General features: G+C 42.7%; 1 protein-coding gene and 2 long non-coding RNA genes across 3 annotated transcripts in view; 1 reads left to right on the top strand and 2 right to left on the bottom strand.

Annotated features, from left to right (window-relative positions):
* LOC129620857 (leucine-rich melanocyte differentiation-associated protein-like) overlaps window positions 1-14,072 on the bottom strand; it is a 745,168-nt gene extending 731,096 nt beyond the window's left edge. Inside the window, exon 1 of the mRNA XM_055536634.1 lies at window positions 13,822-14,072. Within this exon, the coding sequence (XP_055392609.1) occupies window positions 13,822-13,991 (170 nt within the window). The 5' untranslated portion in view covers window positions 13,992-14,072. The remainder of the gene's footprint in view (window positions 1-13,821) is intronic.
* LOC129620917 (uncharacterized) lies at window positions 5,348-13,773 on the bottom strand. The gene is made up of 3 exons (XR_008698859.1): window positions 11,923-13,773; window positions 10,670-10,772; window positions 5,348-6,004 (listed from the first exon to the last, which is right to left on the bottom strand). It is a non-coding gene; the product is annotated as an uncharacterized LOC129620917 (long non-coding RNA).
* Window positions 14,073-15,541: 1,469 nt separating the features above from the next.
* On the top strand, window positions 15,542-21,156 carry LOC129620964 (uncharacterized). The gene is made up of 3 exons (XR_008698959.1): window positions 15,542-15,727; window positions 19,531-19,581; window positions 21,052-21,156. It is a non-coding gene; the product is annotated as an uncharacterized LOC129620964 (long non-coding RNA).
* The last annotated feature ends 5,242 nt before the right edge of the window (window positions 21,157-26,398 follow it).

The raw sequence follows: 26,398 nt of genomic DNA, 5'->3' as shown, positions 1-26,398 counted from the left end.
TAGGAGACGAGAATATTGACCTATCACCCAAGCAGAGTGCAGTCTGGAAGAAAAGAGGGGGCCAGTCTGAACAGGTAGCAAGTGTAAAAAGAGCACATTGTTATCAGAGCGCCATGGTCCCCTCAATGTCTTAGAAAGGTAAGTATAGCATTGATGACTAGGATATGTTCAAGGGAAGGAAAGCCGACAGCATAAACTACCTAAGGTGCCATTACAAAAGCCAAGGGGAGATTTGACGAGGACAGTGGCTACAGAGAGAGAAAGAAGGGGAGGGATGTCACCATTCTATCGGCAAAGGACAAGGAGTGCTTGGTGACTTGACAGATGTGAGGAATGGGAATGAGTGTTAAGCCCAGCCTCCAAAGGCTACAGTCATCCATACACATGGCCACATGGTTGAACAAGGAGGGCAACATCTGGTTTCTCTCAGAAATTTCAGCATCTTGATAAAGGCTCTTCTAAGTTCCTACCTCCACACACCATGATGATTCAGGAGACCCTTTCCTGAAAAACTGAAGGACCTAGAGTTTCCTAAGCTTTCAGGAAGAATATTACTGTTGCCAAGAAAAAGCTGTAACACCAATACGTGACTTGATAGTGCCCACACTTCTTGCTCCCACTTAAAATCTTGGGGCAGGTTAGAAACTGCCCAAAATGCAGAAGAAAAAGGAGGTGAATGGCACTCTCAGCATGCAACTGTAGGTTAGAAGACTCAGTTCCCAGAAAGCAAGCTTCCCTGTAGTTGAATACTGACATCTTCAAAGCCTACCAAGTCACTGACGCAGAATATCTCAACTTCCTAATCCAGGTCTCCAAAAGGGAGAGTAACACCACCAGGGCTTCTCAGGGGCCTGGCCTGGCATTATAATGGCCAGAGGATGACAAAATAAGGACTAGAGGCCAGCTCTATTCCATTCTCCACACTCCTTTCAGAGATTTCTCAAAGTCTACCCCATGGCCTGTACCCTCCCCTGTCTTACAGGGGAACTGTGTGTGTCCAGCATTCTCTGACATCCAAAACCTGCCCACTGCTCTGTGAAGCACATTTCTGTTCCCTGGGGTGCTTCAAGCTTGTTCCTATTCTTTTAAGACTTTTACTGAGAAGCCCTTGAGGCCCAAACATTATAAAGCATTGTCGAAGCAATCACTTAATTGCACAGTGTGAAGAAAAATTGACAAGCTACATGACGGAGGCCCAGATTCACATATTCTTAGGAGAGGTGCCTAACAAAACAATGTTCCACTGATGATAAGCCTCTTCTGCAAGTGGCTGGCTGCCTCTGGTGTTCCAGGACACCAAACCCCAAACCCCTCCTACACACACACACACACACACACACACACAAACCACATCACACATTTCCACCTATGCTGTCTTTCAAATCTCCTGTAATATCTATTCTTTGTAGCGTGAACAAGTATTACCTCAACCCTCATGCTAATATATTGCTAGCATTTAAAAAAGAAGCTAGTACATTCCCATCAAGATACACACACATACATATTTTACAAAAAAATAAAAACAAAAACAAAAAATTGAAACTGACATTTATGCAGGGGAAAATAGGGTTCTCAAAGCCAGTCCTATGCTTGTGTTACTGAAAAACCAATGGATTCGGCTCAGTTCTGTTAACCATCAGCAATTATCTTCCTGTCAAAGCTAAAGGTAACAAATTTCCCCATATCCAGCAAGGCTATATCACCAACCGGACACCAGCATCATCTGACGGCAAGTAAATCACCAGAGCAGCCATGGGCCCTGACAGACAAATGCTCTGTCTCAGAAAATCCAGGCCTATCACTCAGAAGAGGAAAAAGGTTCTCTTAGTTGGTCTTGCAGAGAAGAGATTAAATGTTGCAGATTCAGTAGGTACAGTAGAAAGCAAATCCTAAATATGAGAATTATTAATGGACTTTATACCAGTCTTTTTAATCTGTTGCCAACATATGCTCATCTATTTTACCTCGGTCTGCCTTGTTTCCTGATGGACGTAACAGGCAGGAACAGTGCATTATCCCAGCCTTAATCAGAGCTAACAGCACAAGAACAATGTCAAGCTACCTATCAAATGGGGACTACTCTAGCAATAGCTGTTCTTTTATAATGAACTGTGTAATAAAAGATACCACTAATATGTTCTGTCCTTATACTTAACAATAGCATTCATTTCATGATATGCTACATAATGGGGATATCAGTTCCTAACCTGCTAGGGAAACAAAGTACTGCATTATCACAGGGAAGTTGGAACCTGGCTGGAATTTCCCAATAATCTATGGCTAGAAGCAGCATTTCCCTGCAAAGACATAGAATGGTGTCAGACTCTAACAGGCAGCCTATGATGTAAGAGAAGTCATCTTTAATCCTCACAGTCACCAAGCACTAAATGTGGGGCTGGAATGCATAACATTATGCAAACAGCACTAGAGAATCTCCACTAATTTACACATCAGGTATGTGAGTGTCTGCAAAGGAGTTTTATTCACCAGTAAGTGGGGGTCCCAAAAGATGTCACTAGTTGTAAATAACCTGCCCGCCAATACAGGAGACATCAGAGACACAGGTTCGATTCCTAGGTCAGGAAGATCCCCTGGAGAAGGGAATGGCAACCCACTCCAGTATTCTTCCCTAGAGAATTCTGTGGACAGAGAAGCCTGACAAGCTACAGCCCACGGGGTCGCAAAGAGTCAGACACAATTGAGCAACTAACACACCCTTGGTGAAAATAGAATGTACCTAGGAGGATAAACTGTATCTATAGAATCCAATTATCTATGAAGAACACTGAATGTCCAGCCAAATGGTTGAAAATATATGGACAGAATAGGGGGAGACCTATTAACTGGCACAAGGAGCTCTTCAGAATTAAAGGTAACATGACTGGCTTAGCAGCTTGGTATCATCAAATGTGTGTTTTTGTTTTTGTTTTTTTTTCAAAATAACTGTTTATTGAGCCCCCAGTACATGAAAAGCACTGGCCAAGAACTTTTGCATAGTATGTCACTTAATTTTCACAAACCGTGAAGGAAGTCTTTTCACTCCTATTTTAAGATGAGAAACTTAAAAACCAACGAACTTAAGTCCAAAGTCACCAGCTAAAAAAGGAGTGAATCCAAGACTCCGAGTCAGGCTCACAAGCACTGAGGGCTACTTTGCCTTCTACTGCACCATTGCAGCCGTCGGTGATGGCGACCAGCTTCCTCTTACTGTGACCCCCAGCCCCATCTGGAACATCACTGTTGGGGTGACTACCTAGAGGAAGGCTTGCCATCTGACACGGGAAGGGGACAAGCTCAGAAGCCCACACAGTCCTAGGACCTATGATCTCAGTCTATCAGCACTGCCAACCTCCAAATCAACATTCACCCAAAGCAAAAGCCTAGGTGTCCTGGGCTGTATGTCAAATCCCAAGTATTAGCTTGAACCATATAAAACTGCCATTTTGTAGGTCAAAACTGGTCAAATATTGGCAATTTCCATATTGTTCAAATTAGTACAACACAAGAATTAAGGACAGAAGAAGTTGGGGCAAACCATCCACCTCAGGTAGAGAGGATTTTTACCCAAGAAAAATGTTATGCCTTAATTTCATGTCAAAGTTAAAATGCTGCAGTGAGATGAGGCAAGGTGATAGACAAGGGGAGGCTGCTGCTGCTGCTGCTGCTGCTAAGTCGTGTCAGTCGTGTCTGACTCTGTGCGACCCCACAAACGGCAGGCAGCCCACCAGGCTCCTCTGTCCCTGGGATTCTCCAGGCAAGATTACTGGAGTGGGTTGCCATTTCCTTCTCCAAGACAAGGGGAGGAAGGGCCTAAAAAACAGAGTTCTTGCCATGTCTCTGCCCCAAACAGCTTTATGGCTTCAGGTAACCTGCCTTCTCCTCTCCACCTGTTTTCTCCTCTGTGATATGAAGGTGTTGAACCACAAGTCCTAAAAAGTTTTTCCAGTTCTGAAATATTACCATGCTGTACCCTGTGGCTGACATCAGATGCTGTCCTGAGAGTGACACCATGAGGGGATGAGAAGCATGCCATGGGCAGGAGGAATCCCTCAGAAAAGAGGAAAAGAGCCCAGGAAAAAGAAATCAGCATTTCCAGACAAAATTATAAAAGTTATAAAATTGGAAAGGACCAGACTTGGAAGCCCAAATATTTAATGCTTCTACCCACCTACTTGTTGAGTATGCAATGCTCAACAAAAAAAAAGGGAATGGGCAGTCTGAACTACATTATTCTCATCAGACTCCTCTAAGAGGTTCAGAGACCTTTAGCACACTCACAAATCAAATGCCAGCAGCCAAATGAAACTGGCATTATCCTTCTCAGAATTTATGACTCAAGTAGCAATTCCTTGTCTGGTCCTAAATCTGCCATTTTTGAGGGAAGTATCCCAAGGCCCCAGGTGCAGCCACATGCTCCACGTCTGTCTGGATGCAGTGACATTTGTGACAGGAGAGAGTTCAGGAAAAAGTTCTCCAGTGTGACAGTGCTTTGGATTAGAACATCAAACAGCTCACATGGGCCCAATGATGAATTGGCAATCTTAAATGTAGGCAAGATTTGAAGAGAACTGGATTCAGCCTGTTAGTCTGCCTGTCCTCTCTGTACCAGTACCACATAGTGGGCCAAGTGGAAGAAGAGAAAGCAGCCTAGTAGTCACCTGCCATGGTGCTCCTTTCTCCAGCTGGCTTTACTGCATCTCCATATTCTGCAAGGATGCCTCCCTGATGTCTCCCATCAGTGCCACAGCATCTCTTCTAGCAGGTAGAGAAAGGGACATTAACTTGGCCCAAGAGAGAAAACACTTTACTGAGAATCAGAAACATTAGCTCTAGTTAAACATTTGCAAATTGTGGGCGAATAAGCCATATTTGACCCATAGGCATCACTGGGATTTTTTGGTTCATACAAGATATTTAAATAGCAAGGTAGTGGCCTACAATGAATAATCAAGAGGTTTCATATAAAAATTCTTACTTCTGGATTCTCTTAAACACTGAGATCTGTTGTTCAGCTTCCAGGAATGGTGAAATAGCTTACATTGGACTGATCTTCTCATAAATGATATTGATGAATTTTGGAGAAAATATTTTTTATAACTACTATGTGAGGGCATTGCAAAGCAATCAAAATCAGGCAGAAAATGAATGGACATCATCTCTTAACAAAAGTCTATATGGCAGAGTAGTGAAAATACAAGCAGAAAGTCACAGTCCTATTGGCTGAAACAGTGCTTGGATGGATGCTGCCACTGACAGAACAGTGGAAAGTAAAGGGAGAGACCCCAGAAAGTAAAGAGCAACAAAAGGTGAAGTTTCAAAACCCACAAAAAACACAAAAATTCTTGAGTGATCCTGAGCTGCATATTTACTGGGAAGATTACAAAAAGCTAAGTGAAAATTAACTGGAAGTCTGAAAGAACTGAACAGAGACCTCAGCTGCTGCTTATCATAGAGGTGACACAATTTGTAATTTTAGTCTAGGTAAATTACTTGCCTGCTAGAAAAAAAAAAATCAACCATATATAGCTATAAATATAGATACATGCATATGTATTACACACAAACATTTTTTTAAATAACAGAAACTAGTCTATCAGTATATATGATGTATTATCCACAATGTCCAGGATACAATAATCAATTACTAGACAATTTAAGGAAAAATAAATAGGACCCATGGTCAAGATAAAGTCAATAGACATTAATGATGAGATGACCCAGATTGTGGAATTGATACAAAAGTACTTTATAGTAGCTATAATAAACATAACCAAGGTGTAAAGGGAAAATATAATTATAATGAATGAATGGATGAATTAAAAGGGAATCTCATAACAAATAATTTTTCTAAGAAAAAACTAGATCAGATCAGATCAGATCAGTCACTCAGTCGTGTCCGACTCTTTGTGACCCCATGAATCACAGCACGCCAGGCCTCCTGTCCATCACCAACTCCCGGAGTTCACCCAGACTCACGTCCATCGAGTCAGTGATGCCATGGAAGCTAAAATGAAAATATTCAAAATGGAAAAAAATAAATACTAGATGACCTCAACAGGAGAATGGACACTGGGGGGAAAAAAGGTCAGTAATCTTGAATAGATCAATAGAGATTATCTAATCAGAAAAAGAGGGGAAAAATATTATACAAAACAATAGAGACTCTGTGGCCCATGAAACCATTTAAATGGTCTAAAATACAGGTAACTAGATTCTCAGTGGGAGGAAAAAAAAAAGAGGATAGGGCAGAAAAAAATATGAATATAAATGGTCAAAAATATCCCCAAATTCAGTAAAAATAAACATTAAAAAAAGACTTGTACAAGAAAATTAGAAACATCTATGAGGTTAGAAGTTTGGAGGGGGGGAATATACCTCCACACATCACTGTCAAACTTCTGAAAATCAAAGATTGAGAGACAAATCTTGAAAACAGAGAGAGAAAAATGATACATTATATACACACAGGAAAACCATGGTTAAAAGTGACAACTGACTTCCCATAAGAAGCAATGGAGGCCAGAGACAATGGAATGACCTCTGTAAACTGTTGAAACAATAAAAAATTCCATATTCAGTGAAAATATTCTTTAAAAATGAAAGCAATATAAAGATAACTTTAGATAAAAAATAGAACTTGCTGCCAGGGACCTAAGTAATAATAATTTTTTAAAAAGTTCAAAGAAATTCTTCATGCTGTAAAGAAACATCACCAGATGAAATTTCTGTTCTACAGACACAGAGGCAAAGGAGAGTGTGGGATGAACTGAGAGAGTAGCATTGAAACATATATATTGCCATATGTAAAGTTAGATAGCCAGTGGAAATTTACTGTATGACACAGAGAGCTCAAATCCAGTGTTCTGTAATAACCTAGAGGGGGGGATGAGGTGGGAGGTGGGGTGGGATGAGGTGGGAGATGGAAGGGAGGTTTAAGAGGGAGAGGACATATGTATATCATGACAGATTCACTCTGATATATGGCAGAAACCAATATTGCAAAACAATTATCCTGCAATTAAAATTAATTTAAAAAAAAGAAAAGAAATGGAAAGCTTAAAAAAAAAACACACACATACATGCACCCACACAAGAAATTTCTGTCCTATAAAAAAGAACAAAGAGCAGAAGAAATTACAAATATGCAATCAAATATAAAGACTATATTTTCTTATTGCAATTTCTTTCATCAATACATGGTTATGTAAAACAAAATTGTAACACTATAGTGTGGCGGTTATAATGAAAAAATATGTGAGGCTCTGTAACTTTTAGATGTGTAGCCTAGAGCAAGTCACTTAAGTTCTCTACACTTCTGTCTACTCATCAGTAAAATGCAGGAAATAATAATTTCATCATAGGGTTGTTGGTATGATTAAATAAGAAAATATCAATAAAGTTCCTGGAACCTAAATGAGTGATGATAGGCAAGCTCTGGTGAGATAATTTAATAATTAAAATGAACTTTTAAAAGATAATCTTCAAAGAAGTTAAATAAGAGTGGACTCAGGATGATTCTGTTCTACATTCTTTTTTTTTTTCTTTTCCTGGACATATTAATGAGTGCTTCTGCTAACCCATCCAATTCAGAGCCCGCTAAGTACATTCCCCAGTTAAGGAAAATTGTCATGAAACCACAATCCCTTGAACTTGTGTTCCCAACCTGCTGGCAGAGCAAGACGCGCTGACCACAAACCAGACCATTTCTTCATATGAGCCTCTCTTCCAAATGAGTGTGTCAACTCAAAAGTGAATGTAAGCACATAATTCACAGTAGTTCTACATTAGACTCATGGATGATGGGACTTCAAATAAGAGGAAGATGAAAACCAGTCAGGACACATGGTTACAGAGTCTCTGGGAGGCTTCAAATGCTAGCCATCAACTATGTTGCAACCAATCTCCCCAAATACTCAGCTTCTGGAACAAAGACCCAGAACCAAAATCCAAGGTGCAACAACCAGCGTCCTTCATGATATGAATCACTGAAAAGCTGCCCAAGGCCAAATCCCCCATGGGTCACCACAAAACCAATGGGGCTTATTTCATTCATTATCAATTAAATGTAAGCCAAGTGAGATGTTTATAATCTCAGAAATGAGTTGCTACTTGGTTAACTACCAGTCACATGGCTTTCTACCTGCCTTAACTTCCTGTAAGTGGTTAACTAACGAGCCCATCATTACCAGCTTCATGAAGAGTAGAGGTTAAGCATAAGCTTGATTGTAAGCCATAAATGTGAGTAATTTGAAATGTTATTGGTCATTACAAAAGTACATGATAATAATTTCCCCTTTAATGAAAGGGAACATGTTTATAGTGCTCCCAAGCTCCTTGTTCAAGCTTTGGGAAAGAGATGAGAACATGATAAACAGCTCAGCCTCAGGATGGGCATCTGGGGTGAGGTGGTACAAATGAATACTCACCACTTAGCAGGGTCGTAAAAATGCAGACACAGCACTGCATTTGTATGATAAATACTGAGTTTATGGGCTCTTCTCCCAGAGGGGCTGCAGGTCGCTGGGGAGTCCTGCACGTCAAAGGAGTCAAAGAAGCCAACAAAAAAGAAGACAGAGAGTCCCCTTCCCTTTCACAGCACTGCATGTTAAAACAAGGGCTTGCCCAAGTAAATCCTAAACACTGGGATTAAAAATACATAGAAAATGCATTAAGACATGAACAAGTATTACAGACTGTGAAGGTTTACAAATGTATTTTAAACCTCCCAACCACACAAACGTGACATGGAGAAAGTAGAATGCAAACAGGAAGCCTAGGAACAGTTGGTGAAATTCAATAAAAAAGGAAAACTATCATTGAACAGGAAGAGGAGATGAGTCCTGTTTCTCAAGAAATGGACAGAAGGACTGTCTGTGGAAGGCAGGCTATTGTCCATAGGGCCTGACAAGCATAAGCCTCCATCTTTACAACTGGTATGTGGTTTCGGCAGCTGCCCCAATCCCCAAAATTTCTCTATTCCAGCTAGCTGGCTCTCAGAAAAAAGATCCTTGCCTGCAAAGTCCATCAATGAAAAGCATCCCAAGGCCCATCAAGGCACAGCTCTGACCAAGAGGCTGTGACACAAGCAGGGGACCAGGGTGGCATCATGCCAGTGAGATGTCGGCATCTTTCCTAAACTCTGCAAGCAGGTTGGGAGGACTCCTGGGGGAGCAAGCCATGGTGCCAACACCGCTAGCTAAGAAGCCTCGGGAAAGCAAGTGGCGATAAAAGCTTTACAGCTACCCCTCCTTACACTGAGTGTTCTCTTTCTAAATTAAAAGTCGTTTTCCATTTTTAACAGCCCCAACAATAACACTTTATAGAGCACTCTCTTTCCACAGAGCACTTTTTGGTCATTAGTTATTTAATCCTCAGAGGTGTCTCAGGAGGCCAACGGGCAATGGACTTGCTTGCTCCCCTTTCCCTGTGCGGAAGGGTGGGAGCTGGCCCACAGACTGGACAGGCTGGCTGCAGGTATTCAAGCCACCAACACAGGGGTGAAGGGCTCAGACCAAATCCATAAGGTGGCTGGCCTGCATTTACTGAGATTATTCATATTTGCAAAACTTTTTTTTTTAAAGTCAAACCATTTTCACCAGAGGAAACACTCTATGCCTTTGCTTGCCCTCAGCAGACACCAAAGCTAGTTGTTCAAAATGGTAAAGGTTTTATTGCAACCTTCAAGTTAACAATCCCTCCAAAATGTGTTTGTTGCCTGGAGAAGTGAACAGACATCACCAGTCCACTCAGATATAATAAGCCTGCTCGGTAAAATAGCTACATGGCAGTAAATTGGTGTTTCACTGAGGCATTTCTATATATCAGATCAACTCTAGACAATTTCAAAAGCTACCACTTCCTATCCCCATACAACAGATTTTCCTAGGTCTTCCCCATAATTTTTCATTTAATTAACATTTATGGAGCACCTACTATGCACAAGACACTGCTGAGTGCTACCAGGGACAAGACGTCAACCATACCGGGTTCCTGCACTTAAGGATCCCACAGCAAGGACTGGAGATGAGATGAACACCCGAGCTACTATAAGATGAAAAGTGCAAGTATCAGGTTGGAGGAGGGATGGAACGCTGCATAGGAACTTTGAGTACAAACACTCATTTTCAGTTGGTGGAAACAATGCTTCCTGGAGGAGATGTTCTTTGAGCTAGACCTTGGGGAGGAGCAGAAACTAGACATGTGGAGCCCAAGGAATCTTAGGGCTGCCCAGAATAATGGGAGCCTGGGCAGAGACAAGACTGGGTGGAGAGGGCATAGGAAAACATTCAGGTCCTGTGTCTGGTGTGTAGTGTGAGGAGAGCAGACCAGTCTAGTTCAAGAAGCCCCCTCTCAACCCGAGCCACTTTCTATCCCCATAGCTCTTTGTATTCTTTACAGTTTACATCAGAAATCGCCGCATTTGTTTACATTCCATCGCCACCAGCCCTGCCACTAGAATGTAAACTGTTTTATTGAACTATGCATCCAGAACGCTGCTTGGCACTACGTCACACACTCCATAAATGCTGGTTGAAGTAATGACCTGATTAGTTATGGTGCCATGGGCTCCTAGACAGGTACCCTGGACCCCACTTTAGGTCCAGAAGGTGCATGGTTCTCTTTATGCAAACCCTGGCTCTCAGCCTGATTTCCGTGGGGCTCACCTCACCTTTCTTCTGCTCCAGGCAAGTATTGCCACACATACGTTCAAGTGTCATATCAGAGATCAGGTGCTCTGGGCTCCCTCTCTTCTCCCAGGGGAGGCCACAGGGCTGGAAAACATGAAGAAAGCTGATGAACCACAGTTGGCAGGAGCCCATAAGCCAAATATCTCCTAGTCTCACCTAGCCCAAAGTCAAGATCTGGCCTTTGAAATGACAGGAACTACTGCACACTCACAGCCAGGGTAACAGAGGAGAGGGCAGTGTCAAGGAATGCCCAGAACAAGAGCTCGCTTCTGGGAAGAGACAAAGTGAAGCGTGACCTCCTAGATTTTATCAACTCTATCTCTTCCCGTGGGCCCAAATTTTCCACAATGAGAACTCAGGGGAGAGTCCAAGGAAGGAAGCTTGATATTCAAATAAGATGAACACATATCTTCACAGTTAAAATGAAGAACAGGAAGCCAGTCTCACAAAACACAGAGCTTGAGATGTCTTTTCTTCCCTGGAGATCATTTCTCCAAGGATCTTTAGGATTTATAACACAAATAGCGGTTGGGAGAATCAAACAACAACAAAGTCCATTACATGTGGGATATGGGCCCCCTACTTGCTGGTTCAGTGAAGTCCAGCGTGGAAAGCTACATCTTTCTAGGGGTCAAACTCAGACACATTCACTCTGGCTCTTTGTGCATAAGGCAGTGGTCGGTCACATAACCGTAACTGGCATCCATACCTGACCAGGGCCTTTAATAACTGGAAGGAACTGCTTCTGTGGAATATGGTTTTAGAACCACAAGGATAATTGAGACAGAATGCTAAGCCAGTGTGATTTTGGGGGGATCCAACCAAAAAGCCTAATCATGGCTAATTCACGGTTTGCGGCCACCCTGGGATTTCATGCAGAGCGTTGGTTTCACTAAGGTAATTGGTGCTATTGAAACAAGCCAGTGCTTTGCAGTTCACTGCTTCCCTCCTCGCCTCTGGGCACGGAGAGGATCAATATTTGTTAGGATTGCTTCTTGTTCCAACAATGTAAGATTTACAATACTAGCTGGGATTCTCACTTTGTCTTCACACAACTCATCAGTGGAACCCAATTACTAACCTCAGACAAACAACATTAACATGAGCCTCTATGCTGCTTTATTGCCCTTCATCCAAGTCTCATTTCAGGGTCTTCAGGCAGTGCCACTATAACAGATACTACACTTTAAAGTGTGCTCCAAGGAATAAATTCTCAGTCTTTCATTACTCGTACCTTGATTTACTTCATATCATCTCGCCGCTATAGACAAAGATAACACACTGTAAATTACAGCCATCCTGTCTCGTAGTTTCAGAGGTAGGGGGACGGCAGGGAGGGAGGCTTGCTTTGGCTTCACAATTAGCAGTGGACCAGGTGCTATCACTCCGGCATTGCCCACAATCAGCTGGTGTTTATTAGAAACATTTGCAAAGTGTGGTTGAGACACAAATCCCTTCCCCCACCCTCAACCTTCCCTTTCTGCCAGAGAGCCCATTAAATTAGAAAAACTTCAAAGCAAAATGAAAATATGGTCTCAACTGTTCTTTATTGCATCTTCTCACAGGCTATCAGCTCCGCTCCCGTACAACATTTCAAGAGGTAACTTCGACAAATTTATTTAGGGAAGAATCCTTTCCAGTATCCAAGGTCCTGTAACTAAATGGCTCCAAGTCTCCCAAACCAAGTGTAATTCTAAGCTGTTCCCTCTTGTCTCCACCTGCAAACCCTGGTCTGAATAAGCGCCCTGTAGCTTTGCCTGGAATTTCAACTAACAAGAGCGCCTGGGTAAGGAGAGACCTAAGGAAACAGTCATTGGAAAAAGTCCTTCAAGTTAGCTGTAGCAGTACCCCCTTATTTGTCCTACAATTTCCTCCATCCTCCATCCTATTCCAGTAGCTGATAACTAAGAACATTAGTTTTATGCGACTTGTCAAGCTCAAATGAAAAGAGAGCTAACTTTAATGACACTGCAATTAATCGCCCCAATAGACAGACAGCTAAAAGACAAGATATTGACTTCATTAAGGATAATGTATTATGTCATTAAGTTGGTAGGGTCACCTTGTGTATCATACATGCCTGCTAATATATTGGCATTTTCCTCAAACAAGATAAATTCAGATATGAGTGATAAAGCTGATTAGAAAATGTTTAATCTAAAGAGGCTCCTTTCCTTACACACACACTCTGCAGCCCCAGGTAGGCATGACATCCTCAGAAACTGTTATAGACCCAAGATTATCTCACATACCAGACCCAACTCATTTATAATCTGGTCCTTCCCTCCTTCACTTCTACAGTTTATAGCCTGTCTTCACTGATGGAAGTTGGAGAGCTTTTGGCAACCTGATGGTTCATATGTTTGAGTCGATGGAGGGTTGTTTTTAAACCTAGCACCTGTTTTATTTTGAACCTTCGCATGCGCAGACAATTCCAATGAAAATAGCCACAGGCCCCTGATGACATGAGGCTTGGGGTTAACCCTTTCAGGGCAGGCCTCCATAACTATACGGTTAAGAAGAGCAATTGTAATACAACACAGCTCCAAAATGCATCATACTTTTTCATGAGATAACTTCCTTCAAGGCTTAGCTAAGGGGAGTTAGTTAGCTTAATAATTTCTCATTTAGAGAGGAGTACTCACAAATTAAGACACATTTGCTGAAGCTTGTCCTGACACTTCATTTCACATAAATAAGATTTTTTAAAAAATATTTATCTCACGAATTAAGCAAAAAATGTAATCATAGTTCAAATGGTTTCTGAAGTTGAGGAATTCCCATGGAGAATATATTGGTGGTGACTGGCTCCATGATACACATATTTTGAGGGTGTTAGGACTTTCCCCTACCTCTGCTGGCCCTTATGATTATTTTATGACATTTCATTTAATCCAAGTAAAATCCTTCTTTTTAATTGTGGGGGCTTAGTTCATAAACAACATTTGGAGGAGAGAAAACCAAAATAAAGATTATACTGCAATGCTAATTACTATATAAATTACTGAAATGGGGGGGCTGGGTGAATATAAGATACATATGTATGAACATACAAATTAGATGGACGCTTGTATGTATATACAGGCTCACACACAGCCATGTTTGGCTATAATACTGACCCCTCAGATCATACCAGGAAGGGATCACGGTGAATTTCCTCATTTCGAACATGAGCACACGGCATGCTGGAGAAGGGAGGGAATTTCTCCTCGTCCACACAGGGAGCAAGCAGGAAACTATCACCAGGCCCGATGATTCCCAGCCCGCAGGTGCTTCCTCCACACCACTTGCCTCCCCACACATGCATACACATTTTTAAATCAACTTTTCGCATCCACAGATAGAACTTTCTAGAATGTGTCTTTCTTACTGGGATAAAAAATACAGAACCCAGCACACTGGCTGCCTTACAAAACAAAGATGATTTTAAAAAACAAAACCGTATGTATACCTGTGGTGGATTCATTTTGATATTTGGCAAAACTAATACAATTTTGTAAAGTTTAAAAATAAAATAAAATTTAAAAAAACAAAACAAAACAAAAAAAACAGGAGACTCCCTACCCATCTTAATCAGGCAGATGACCTAAAACTCGTCACCTTCTCACTCTTATCTTAATCCGTCTTTTTCACAAAATTGAATTAAAGGAGGCAATACACTAGGGTCAAACAAAACATCTGATTTGGTGTCCCCTCTACAGCACCACAGGCACACCCAGCCCACATTTTGCCTTTTTGCTGTTACTATGGACATTAAAATCACTCACTGATTTTCCAAACCTTGGAGAGAAGGGCAGGATTGGCGGCAGCAGGAAGCATCTCAGAAGCCTGTGGACAGCGTCTCCCCAGTGGTGTGAAGAGGCCTTCCTGCCACTCCCTCTCCAAACTCACCGCTCATTACCAACACCTGCAGCCCTTCGTGCCAAGCCATCCCTTTTAACCCGAACCCTCATCTTTTCTATTATTTCCATTAAGGTTGTCAAAACCAGAAGTTTGGGAACCTTTCTCGGTGACCTTGGCATTTCTTTGCAAGCTTAACGTATTGGCATTTTTTTTTCTCTGACTGCATCTCTTCTCATTTGTCATGATTATTGCTGAATTTTTCAACTGTCATTCCCAAACGTAAATCAATGGTTGTCTACTTCCCCTTTGTCATATCTGCACAGCAAACAGCCTTTCCCTTCTAAATGAAGCTTCCTCCCTTTCCATCCATTAAAAGGGGCCTGTCTGCAGGAGAAGTCAATCCTTTGTTAGGTCATTGCATTTATCACGCTTCCAATCAGTGCCTGACACACTTATTCAGCCAGGTCTTCAACCACACAATCATTGTTCATCTGGGGGCTGTGCTGTAATTTATTTATGCATGGGGTTTTCGCTATCCATCTTGGGCAGTTTCAAATTTTTCACCCCTGCCCTTCTCTTCCTCAGAACTCTCAATGCTTGGAGGGAATTTGGGGGGTGAAAGGAGGGGAGCACCGTGATGTGGGTGTAGGGGAGGGGCTAGAAAAGGAAAGAATAAGGAGCTTTGTTTCTGTGGGAGTGACTGCAAGTAAGTTCCTTCTCTGTGAGAAAATGAGAGTGAACCAAGAGACTGGACCAGGGTGTGGAGCCCTAAACACAGAGCACCTCTTAAGCCAGAAGACCCTCTAGCCATGAGAAGTACTCATAAGGCACAATTCCTGGGAGGGACTTAATGAGAGCACAGGCCCATCATGTTCAGTAAAGCCTCTTTATAAGCATACTGGCGCCAATCGTCATACAGAACTCTCAAAAAGGAAAACCGTTCTAAAAGGGAAAGGGAGCAGCTGACTTTCTAAGAATGTGCCCCCCCTCCAGGTGGCTGCCTAGCTGGAAACAAGCCAGTATGTGTTGCCAAGAAATTCCCAAGCCAACCCGGGACAGATCCCAACACCATTAGAGGGTGCTGACGGAGGCCCCCATGGAGCTGGTCAACAGTCCTGGGGCCCTGCACGCTGAGCAGCTTTCCCTTCCCCACCTGCCGCAGACTAACCTCTGACGCCTCCACCACCTGCTTCGAGGTGCTTGTTACCACCCAGGTTTCTGCATGGTTGGAAGGAAAATATTTAAATAGAAGAGATTCAGGCCTTCTACTTCAATGTATTGTCAGCATGAGACATTGCTCTAAGATCTCCTACAGATATCAAAATCTGAAGATGCTCAAGTCCCTTATAAAAAATGGCCTAGTATATAGGTTGCCCCCCACCCCAGATCTGTGGAAGCCATGGAAATCCAGAGCTTTCAGTTCAAGTTCAGAAAAGGGACTCCCCCAAAGGTAGCCGGGGTCCTGCTGGCTACCCAGACCCCTCCTGGCCTTTCCTCTCTCCCATAAAGGCATTTCAGTGCATGCATAAAATCTGAAATCTGTCTCCCTCCTTTTACAAAAAAAAAAAAAAAAACAGTCCTTAAAAACTAATGGGTTCATACAAAGGAAACAGCTAAGGGTGAAAGAGTACTCTCGGGTATTTAATGAGCATAATGATAAATGTTTATGCCATGATGAATTAATGATAAAACCACTCATCCTTATATCATTCCTTAGATCAGTAAGTGATGCTTTTCCCCACTCCTGAACCCACAAACATAGACTTTACAGATGCAGAAATTAAGGCCCACTACTGCTATATAGCTTGTCTGAGGCCACAGAACTAACCATGAAGACTGGGGTTCTTGATCCTCCAATCATTAACTCTATGGGGAGCCCTGAGAATGTTCCTGATGTGATTATGTTTGATGCTGCTCTTAGGGCTTTTGTTCACAGTTGTGCAGTCGATTACCTGCACAGCTGGACATAACAACCCTGTATGAAGGGATAGGAAAGGGAGAAGCAGGTGTTCTACAAGAACCCTTTTACAGGCAAAAACTTCTCTAGGCAAAGCCTATATAACAGGGTACACCTACAGGCACCTACAAAGATGTCCCCAGCAAGAATATAAAGGCACCCAAAAACACCAAAATCACTACTTTGTCCCTGTTTTGCCTCACACCTTCCCATCCATCTCACCAATCCTCCACACAACTTGTAAAGCTAGTTCTATGAGTAATAGTGGGCCCAAGCACTATTCTAGCAGAGGCATACCAGAAAAGAATTATTGCTTAATCTACATGATGGCCCTAGAGCATTTTACAGGGGCCAATAGTGCGCTCCGGAACTTCTATGACCTCAATTACTGTCAGGAAACAGCCACGGGCTGGCTCCACTTCTCTTAACAAAGATTGTCTTATTTTGTTTTCATGCATATTACAACACAGCCATCATTGTTTCTGGAATATGTTCTTGCTCTCAAAGTCCTCATTCAAGTACGGTTGTAGGTATTCAAAGCAAGTCTTCAGCAAAATCCCTACTAGTGATGCATCAGAACTGATTTCCATGGTTGAACACGGAGTGACAAGTTGAGGGATGAAGAGCCTGGTGAATCTCATTGACCGATCTCCTCCAGCATTCTCCTAAGACATCCCAGTAGCCTGCCCATCCTTTGAGCCTGATCACTCTGTTTGAAGGTGATGAGGCGGGATGGTGACAGCTAAGATAAGGTTCCCGTCCACAACTTCCTTCAGTTCAGACCCACCGTCAGAAATGATAGTGTCTGGAAAGCCATGTGTTGAAAGCACCTGTGATTACTTCAGAATGGGCTAGAAGTAAAGTATCTGCAAGCATCTTGAGTCATTTGAAAAGGAGTCTATGTCCGGATAATTCCATAGAATTAATGCTGATTCTTGATAAAGATTTTGGTCAAGTAACTTTCACATATACCATTTTCAGTATATTGTGCCAAGGATCTTGATACTATCCTTAACATTCTTCACAATTATAATCCATTCTAGACACCCAAATGTAACTTCTTGTCACTTCCAAAAAATTCACAAAAAGTACTGTATCTAATATAGGCAAGAGAAAATAATGACTATCCTTTGGAATAAACAACATGAATTTTTAAGGGTCGTGGTTGGGCAGATAGTTTACTCAGGCTAGTTGCTTAGACCATATTGGTCCCTATCGAGTTGTTTTCTGGTCATCCTTTCTATTACAACCAACTGGAAAGAGAAGCCGAGACTTGTTATCTGCTGTTGTACAGCTTGATCTTTCAGGTCATGCAGAACTCAGAATGCTTTATATCAAAATCATTTGGCAAATGAGCATCCATATTTATTAGTGTTCCAGGTTTACAGGCAAGTATAGTCACAGGGAAAGAACAAAAGACATCCCAGATGCACAAACATAATCAAGCTTGGACATGATAATTCAAAGAAGCCCATTATTGGTACAATTTCTAATGATTGGTTATTGAGATGGTTCAGAATCTCCCAGTTCTCACAATCACAGCTAAGGCAACTTCGTGAGCCTGTGTTTTGTTGTTAAATTGTGCAGTCTGTGTGTGGCTAAGGTCTCACATTCTGTGGCCAAACAGAGCTTCGACATGGTAAGGTAAAGAAACCACAAGATAGAGCACAATGGTTTTTGGTTGCAGACTCCTAAATTAATAAACATTGGTACCCTGAATGCAGTTACATGGCTGGCAAAGGCAGATCCAAGGACAGGAATGCCCCCTAAGGAGAATCAGGTGGCTCAGTAATGCTGATAAGAAAGGATGTTAAGAGCCCCAGATAGGCTTGAAGTTCTTCTCCGTTAGAGAGTCTCATTGAGGTGCAAGCATTCTTGGGTGAATTTCCTCGAGAAGAGGCTGAGAGGAAGAAAATAGTGCAGATTCTGATTTCACATGTTTGCCTTATAAGACCAATAGGGATTCTCAAAAGTATTTTGGCAATTCTGTCTACAGTTGGGGAACCAGGATATCTTCCATCATTTTAGATGGTACCCTAGCTGATAGCTGAGAAATCTGGGTCTCCATGAGGCTACAGATATTCCTAGAGCAATGGAGATTCTGAACTGACAGCCCTTAACAGGAAATGCCATTCAATTTGTGGAAACAACTTGGATACATTAATGGTTGTTTATAAGTCTGGGCAAGGTCAAATTTGGCACCTTCATCTAGTGGCTCAGAGGATAAAGCATCTGCCTGCAATGCAGGAGACCTGGGTTTGATCCCTGGGTTGGGAAGATCCCCTGGAGAAGGAAATGGCAACCCACTCCAGTATTCTTGCCTGGAGAATCCCATGGACAGAGGAGCCTGGCGGCCTACAATCCACGGGGTGGCAAAGAGTCAGACATGACTGAGCAACTTCACTTTCTTTCTTTCTAATGTCCACTTACTGCAGAACTTTTCTGAGCTATGAATCCAGGAGTAGGACCATTAGGTTGTAGAGGACATATATTTGTTTTTACCAGGATTTCCAGATTTCTTCAAGTGACTGCATCAGTTTATACTTCCACCAGCAGTGTGCAAAGATTCCAGTTTCCCCTCATCTCCAAATATGGTACCAAGAAATTCCACAGAATGCTCTCTGAAAGGCCTAAGCTCCAAACCGCAAAAGCCTGCCCTTAATCCATTCTCATTTTACCTACTAAAATTTAAATATCTAAACAGTGATTGATGGTTCTGGTGGGCATGTTTATAAAAGATCTTAGTCTTGAGCAAAGCAGGTGAAAGAACTATTATTAGCTATGCTTAGACTTTATGAACCATCAGAAGCAGAGCATAAATCTACTTGGAGCTCTATGATGTTTTCTTCAGAATAAAAGCCTCTCAGGCTACGAAGGAAGTAGAATGACTGACAAAGTCTTCAATGAGCTTCATGGTAGGAATAAAAGGTAACGAGATTTTCCAAGACCTCAAGGTAGAAATTGCATTCAGTTATTTTCCAGTAGTATCTAAGAATGGATTTGCATAGTACATGCTACTGACTAAGCCTTAATTTTCAACAGGCTCCCAACTCTATAACAGCAGAAATTTGGGAAGGGAGGCCTCAAAAACAAGTAAGGTCTGAGCAAATCCCCGATATGTCATTACCTCAGCTACTATACCCAAAAGTAATAGAGCAGAAGTTTAAACAAAACACAATGCTCTAAAAGACTTTGGAGAAGCTTCTTGTTATACAGAAATTGAATGGCTGTGTAGATAAAGGACCTTTTGATATGAGGCTTAATTTTCCTTGTCTCTGGCTTTGAGATCGCATTTCTTTGAACAAAGGAAGGCTACCAAACTGGTAACCCACGTTCAAATAGGAAGGCCATCAGAAGGTTAGCACAGATAAAGGAGAATACCTGCCTAACTGCTGGAGGCATATCCCAGACATACATTAAACAAAGACGCTATAAAACCTCTCTGCTACTCTGCAAATTATTAGCTGTGTAACTTTGGTAAAATTACTCAGCTTCTCTAAGACTCAGTTTCTTCATTTCAAGCATGAAGATAAAGGCTAAGCCACCATGGCGCTGGCAAGTTCCAAAGAGACAAGAGGAGGCCATGGGAAGTACCAAGTGCACAGACCGCACAGGTAGGGCTAGGCACACATCTTTACAAACATGAGACACAGATTTACAGGTAAGTTCTACCAACTCATGCACAAATTTTACTTATTCACACCGACACTCCACACAGTAACATGCTCAGGTATGCATTCATCCCCCACACACAAACCTGCCACATCCATATTTGTGCAAAAGGCTTTGTCACCATTTTTCTTTCCTGGTCATACTCACCTTGTGCCATGTTCTAGGGCACTGCCCTGTCCCCTGTGCACCAAGGTCCCTCTGATCACAGATGGTAGTAGAGCGAAACGAGCCCAGACTGCATCCAAAGCTAACTCTTATTGGGCATCACAGAACTTCAGAGAGCTAGAATCACAAGGCTCCTTAGAAATAATCCAATCTTCTGCCTCTAAAATGCATTTTTTTAATTGTCACAATCCTTTCCTCAAAGAAAAACTCATTCAGGGACCCAGACATTGTTGCAGATATAGGCAACATTGCATCAGTTAAAATGGGGTGGGCCTCCAGAGCCCCATTTCTTATTGTCTCCTCCCCATGTGACCCTAAGATCCTGCCACAAAGCCTCTGGGCTCCAGGCAACACCCTTCATTTATATATGGAGGAAGTGGGGTCCAAGGCGAAAAGAGTGAATCACCCAGGGCCACACGAGTGGTTTGTGCTGGGGCAGAAGCTAAAACCTAGATCTACAGGCTCAAAAGCTACCACTCTTTCCCCTGAGTTGCCAAAATATAGCCATCTAAATATCAGCATTTATATTAAGCATTAAATCCATTTTACTAAACAGTAACTACCCTCACTGTATATGATACACCAAGCTTTAGATGTCAACTAATTTGACTTACTCTCCCTTTCATTGCCCTTATATCTTGCTTAATAAGACATTTTATTCAGATACTGCTGAGGTAATAAAGGAAGAAGCGTGGTTGCCAAATGTACTGCCATTTTTATTTTTAGCTTCACTGGAGTAAGGGGTTATTTTCTTGTGAAAAGGATGAAATGCAACTGCCGGCCTTTTAAATTGTATCACGCAATCCTGCCTTTGCCCGAGCAATAGATTTCCAGATAACTGCGGCAATCTTCTTGAAGTGTAAAAAAACAAAACTAAAAAAAAGAAAAGTGACTGCCACACTTCCCAGACCCTACCCAACCTCAATTGAAAAGCATCAGCATGAGGGGCTATTTGCACCCACCCCATGAATTTGCTGACACCCATCTTACAAGAATTAGGAGGCCACACTGCAGGCTCCGCTGCAACCAACACAGTGCAAAGCTCTGGTACGCCCTATGAAGTCAGAAAGTATCTGCGGTGCCAGTGGTGATGATGATGTCATTACATTATTGAATTGTTAGTGCATATAGCTGCTGTGCCGAGGGCTTTACATGCATCCTCTCACTTAATGTTCACAGTAATCTCATGAGGCAGGTACTGTTATCACTATTTCACAGATGAAACACTGACGCATACAGAGGGTGGACAACTCCCTTAAGGTTACCAATCAGTATGTGGTAGAGGCAAGATTTGCACCCAGGCCTGCTGGGTCCTGGAGCCTGCACTAAGAACAAGTGTACCAGACCTGCCTTCTAAAAAGCCAGTGCTGATGTCTGTGGACCTGAGTCCAAATCTCCTCCACTGTTTGCGTGTTAAGTGTCCTTGGGCAAGCCGTTTAACCTTTCTGAGCTTCACTGTCTTGAACTGTAAAATGGAAACAGCATCACCAGCTTGCAGTCTCATTGTGGGGAATCAGTCTCGCTCCTCGGCCTCAAGTCAAGAGGTCCTTCCTTTAACACTTGAGTTCTTACCTCAATGTTAAAAGGCTCAGGGCTCAGGGCTACCTCACAGTAATGAAAGAAACTGAGATCTGGTGCAAGGATCAGTGTACCGTAGAAAGCAGGGTAGAAGGAGGAAGGGGAGAGGAGGAGGAGAAAGTTTTGAGAGGTCTCTAGCTATGAGGGTCTCCAAAATACACACAGCACCAGCAGCTGAGGGAGAAGACAAGCCAGCCTGCACCTTCACAGTTTTCCACTGGATGATACGATGTACTCATTATATACCTGGAATGCATATAGTCCCGAGACTTAAAACAAGGACCAGCGGAAGGAAACTGCGGAGGAATACATCTGACTCAGTCTAAGAACAAACTTCCTACTTGTCTCAGCTAAGCCGGTCTGTGCTATTCCTGGAGCTAGTGAGCTCCCCATCAATGGAGACCCTTGAAAGCGGCCAATGAAGAGTTCCGTTAAGTTCCATCCATTCCAACCCTGGAGCTTTTTGATTCAAGAATCGAAAACTCGGTGATGTTCCTGAAAATCCAACTTGCGACGAGCAGTGTCACTGTGCAGCTTTTAGATCTGCTGCAGCCAGAATGTGGAGGGGGACACCAGGAAGGCTTCTTAAAAAATCACACCATACCAAGCTGGGTGTCACAGGATGGCGTGTGCCTTCTGATGTAGAACAAAGAATGATTCCCTCCCTTCTTGGTATCACACAGAATGAAACAAACAAACAAACAAGACCAGAGATTCCCAGGAGAAGAAACAAGAAGATCTCCCGCTGGGGGAGGTAAACAGCCCGCAAACTAGAAACCCACTCTGCTTGTTTACAGCAAGTTACAGGCCAGGGAAAGCAGGTTCATGGCAACACGACCGGGCACTGAAGTGTGGTGGCACACGCTGTAATCCATGAGATGCGCCTGGACAATGGAGGACGTGAGTACGATCCAGAATGGTCATTTACACGCACCTATACCCAGTCAGTAATCCATTTAATGAGCAGTTTCCTACTACATTGTGTGAATTTGAGGTAAAAAGAAGGGCAGGCTACCAGCTCACATCTCCAGCCAGGTCCCAGGAAAACCAGGAAGAGAGGTCCTGATCTTCTGGAAACTGGCGGGTTACAACCTAGGATTGAATGCTGTGTGTGTAGGCTCATGTTTGTCTTCCAGCAGGAGACCACAACATTCAGATAAGTGCTTTCCTCCTGGCATGGAAGCTGGGCTGCCTTTGTGATCACAAGGGCCTTGCCTGCCGGATCTTTTCCCTGCCCTGCCCTTCTTTTAACACTGATAACAGCTCAGGGAAAATCACTCTAGGGCTTTGCCGTTTCCTAGACAGCTCACTCGGAGAAGGTAATGGCACCTCACTCCAGTACTCTTGCCTGGAAAATCCCATGGGCAGAGGACCCTGGTGGGCTGCAGTCCATGGGGTTGCTAAGAGTCGGACACAGACTGAGTGACTTCACTTTCACTTTTCACTTTCACACATTGGAGAAGGAAATGGCAACCCACTCCAGTGTTCTTGCCTGGAGAATCCCAGGGATGGGGGAGCCTGGTGGGCTGCCGTCTACGGGGTCGCACACAGTCGGACACGACTGATGGGACTTAGCAGCAGCAGCCACAGCAGCAGACAGTCACTCTGTTCCGCCTATTGTTGATGCCTAATTTTAATAAAATCCATCTCAGAATGCATTAGACACACAAGAATAACAGAGATGAAACAGGAATCAAAGTTGGCATCTACAAGTGTCCCCACACATATAGCACACTTATGCAGAGCATGAACTCTATTCCCAGACTACCAGAACGAGAATCCTAGTTCTACCACTTACTTGCTGTGTGACCTTGTCCAAGTTACTTAGCCTCTCTGGGCCTGAGACTCCTAGTCTGCAAAGTGATATATATATATATATAGCTTTCAACTTAATAACTTTATGCAAAGTGACATTATTAATAGAACCTACCTCATAAGGTTGTTACAGGAGTTAAAGGGGTTAATGTATATATAAGCATCCAGAATGTTGCCTGGCACAAAATAATTGTTTGATGCTGTATGCAGTTTAAAATTTTAGACAGTCCTAAAAACAAGTTTTTTTTAAGGTCAAATATACAAAATATTTTTAATATGATAAACTACCATATTCTAACCCCTCCTAGGCACTAACGCTCCCAAGCAACTGGGGCAATTAAATCGTAAAGACATGATGTGTGTTACGGAGGAAGTACTCCAAGGCCTGATATAAAAATGTTCATTACCAGCCAGGCCCCTGCAAGATGACCAAATTAACCTCACTGCCAGGAGTATATTAAGGAAGAATAATAAATTATTCAAAACCTAATGCTGACAGAGCAAAAAAATATTTATGGAAAAATCATCAGATTATTGCATTTTAATCATGATCCTGTTGGATGGCTTAAGTCTTAAGTCCTCTCGAAGTACTTTGGCAGAAGATAAGCCAGTCCCAGCGTGACTCACTATCAGTGGTGTGCCCACGAAAATGGACAGCATGACTTCAAGGGAAGAAAAGGTCAGCAGAAGAGGCTAGAGATCTGAAAAGCCAGAAATAAGCCAGGGCATGCCTAGGCATCCTTGCGAGAAAGCCACCCACTCCACTGGTCTGGCAGGTGGCCATTCGGACATGTATGTGCCTTCCTTAAATTGCCATTCTTTTGAAAGGCCCAGCAAAAACCCCAGCCCCTCCAATTTAATTCACTGGCCCTTGAAAAACAAGGAGAAAACATTACAGTAGAAAAGCAAAGCCCCACAGAAGCAGCCTCGCCAGCCCCAGCTCACTGTCCGCCCATGCTCCCCGGCGCTGCTCCCTGTCCCCACCCCACCCCTGCTCCATGTTTCTAACTCGATGCCATGTTCCCTTCCTCTTTCAGCACGGCTGAGCAAAGCTGACAGGCGGATTCCTTTGCTTTTCAGGGTATTAAAGCCACTTTCCCGCTCTGACAGCCTGTTCTACTCTGCCACCTCATAGCTCCGGCTTCACACTCCTCTGGGCAGCCAGTCCTTCCTGACAGACCACTGTCACTTCCCATCATCCTCTCTGTAGATCCTGTTCTCTCCCCCTCAGCACGCATCCCGACTTTCCAACCAATGCAATTATTTTTTTTGACAAGCCATCCATCAGTTTTAACTTTAAAAGCACTTTCTGCTGATATCCATTGTTAAATCCTTTGCTTTTTTATGGGGCTTGCATGAGAGAATATGATATCAGACATTCAAACTACCAAACCATGTAAATTTACTTTGTTCTCAGCTATGTTTCCAATTTCACGTCCAATTTTTCGGTACATTATGCGTAGTTGTTGTGCTTAATATGATGTTGTCAAATCCCATTAAAGTTCACTGCATTGCACGGATTTAAAAACAGGTTACAATTTGCATTCTATAAAGAAAGGAAGGAGTGCAGTCTGAAGTCAAGCTGAATCTTATTAAAATTATCTGTTCAATTGTTACATTTGTAGATGGAGTAATTTTGAGGCATTAGCTGAGACACATATGAAAATGTCAGGGTGCCAACTAACGACAATGAGAGCAAAAGGAATATCTCTGTGAAACTCAATAAAGCTCCTTTGCTGGTGACATAAATTTGATGATAATCCGAGGAAATGAATAAGGGACCATCCCGTTTGAATAGGAATTACCTTTTCTATTAAATCACTTTGGTGTGTTTCCACTTGGCCTACATCTTGGTCCTAGGCCACAGTGAGTCTCTGGAGACTTATTCCAATACAAGGAGGTGGGGAGAAGCGCAAAGGAGGAGAATCTGTACAAGAGAAGGTCATTCCTTTGAAGGGCATCGTACTTAGAGGAGTCTTAAGACATCCTAAAAAAGAGTATTTAAAAATATTCTCTTCCTGTTTGGAACAAGCACACAGAACGGAGCAATTCCAAGTACCGGTGTATATGGATAACTGCCCTGATCTCCACCAAACCTCTGAGCACAGAAGACTCAAGTGGAAATGCAACATGCCCTGCAAAGACGGGATATGCTTGGGCTGCTGCTGGGATGGATGGGGGATATACAGGAAGGACTGGAGACTGAGATTTATGAGACTGGAACCAGTAACATCAAGTGGCTTCTGGGGGTTTTCCTCTCCAATGTCGTTCCCAGCTCAGCTGTATTTCTGACAGCACTGATTTCCCCATGTCTTGCCATTAACTCTAGTCTCTGCTTTTAAAGGTATCCATCACTGGCACCGAGCAGAATTACGCCATTAGGGGCATTATTAACTGAACCATTGACTTCATGGACTATAACAAGCTGAATTTTTGTTTCACACACAAAAACTATTCCCAGTGCAGACATCTACACCCCCTCCAAAGTTATTTTATTAAGGACACCATAATTTTAATTTTTCCAAAGCAGTCAGTATTTAGGTTCACCACGATGATAAAGAATAAAATTCAGTGACTATGGAAGATGTAATGAGGTGCTAAGGAAGTTGGTACTGAGACAGAAAGAAAAGGGCAGAGTGTGTTTAAGGTGAAGCTCAGATGACAGTTTACTCTGTGACTT

This window comes from Bubalus kerabau, chromosome 1 (genome assembly GCF_029407905.1).
Source record: "Bubalus kerabau isolate K-KA32 ecotype Philippines breed swamp buffalo chromosome 1, PCC_UOA_SB_1v2, whole genome shotgun sequence".
Lineage (NCBI taxonomy): Eukaryota > Metazoa > Chordata > Mammalia > Artiodactyla > Bovidae > Bubalus > Bubalus kerabau.
This window is presented reverse-complemented; position numbering and strand designations above follow the sequence as displayed.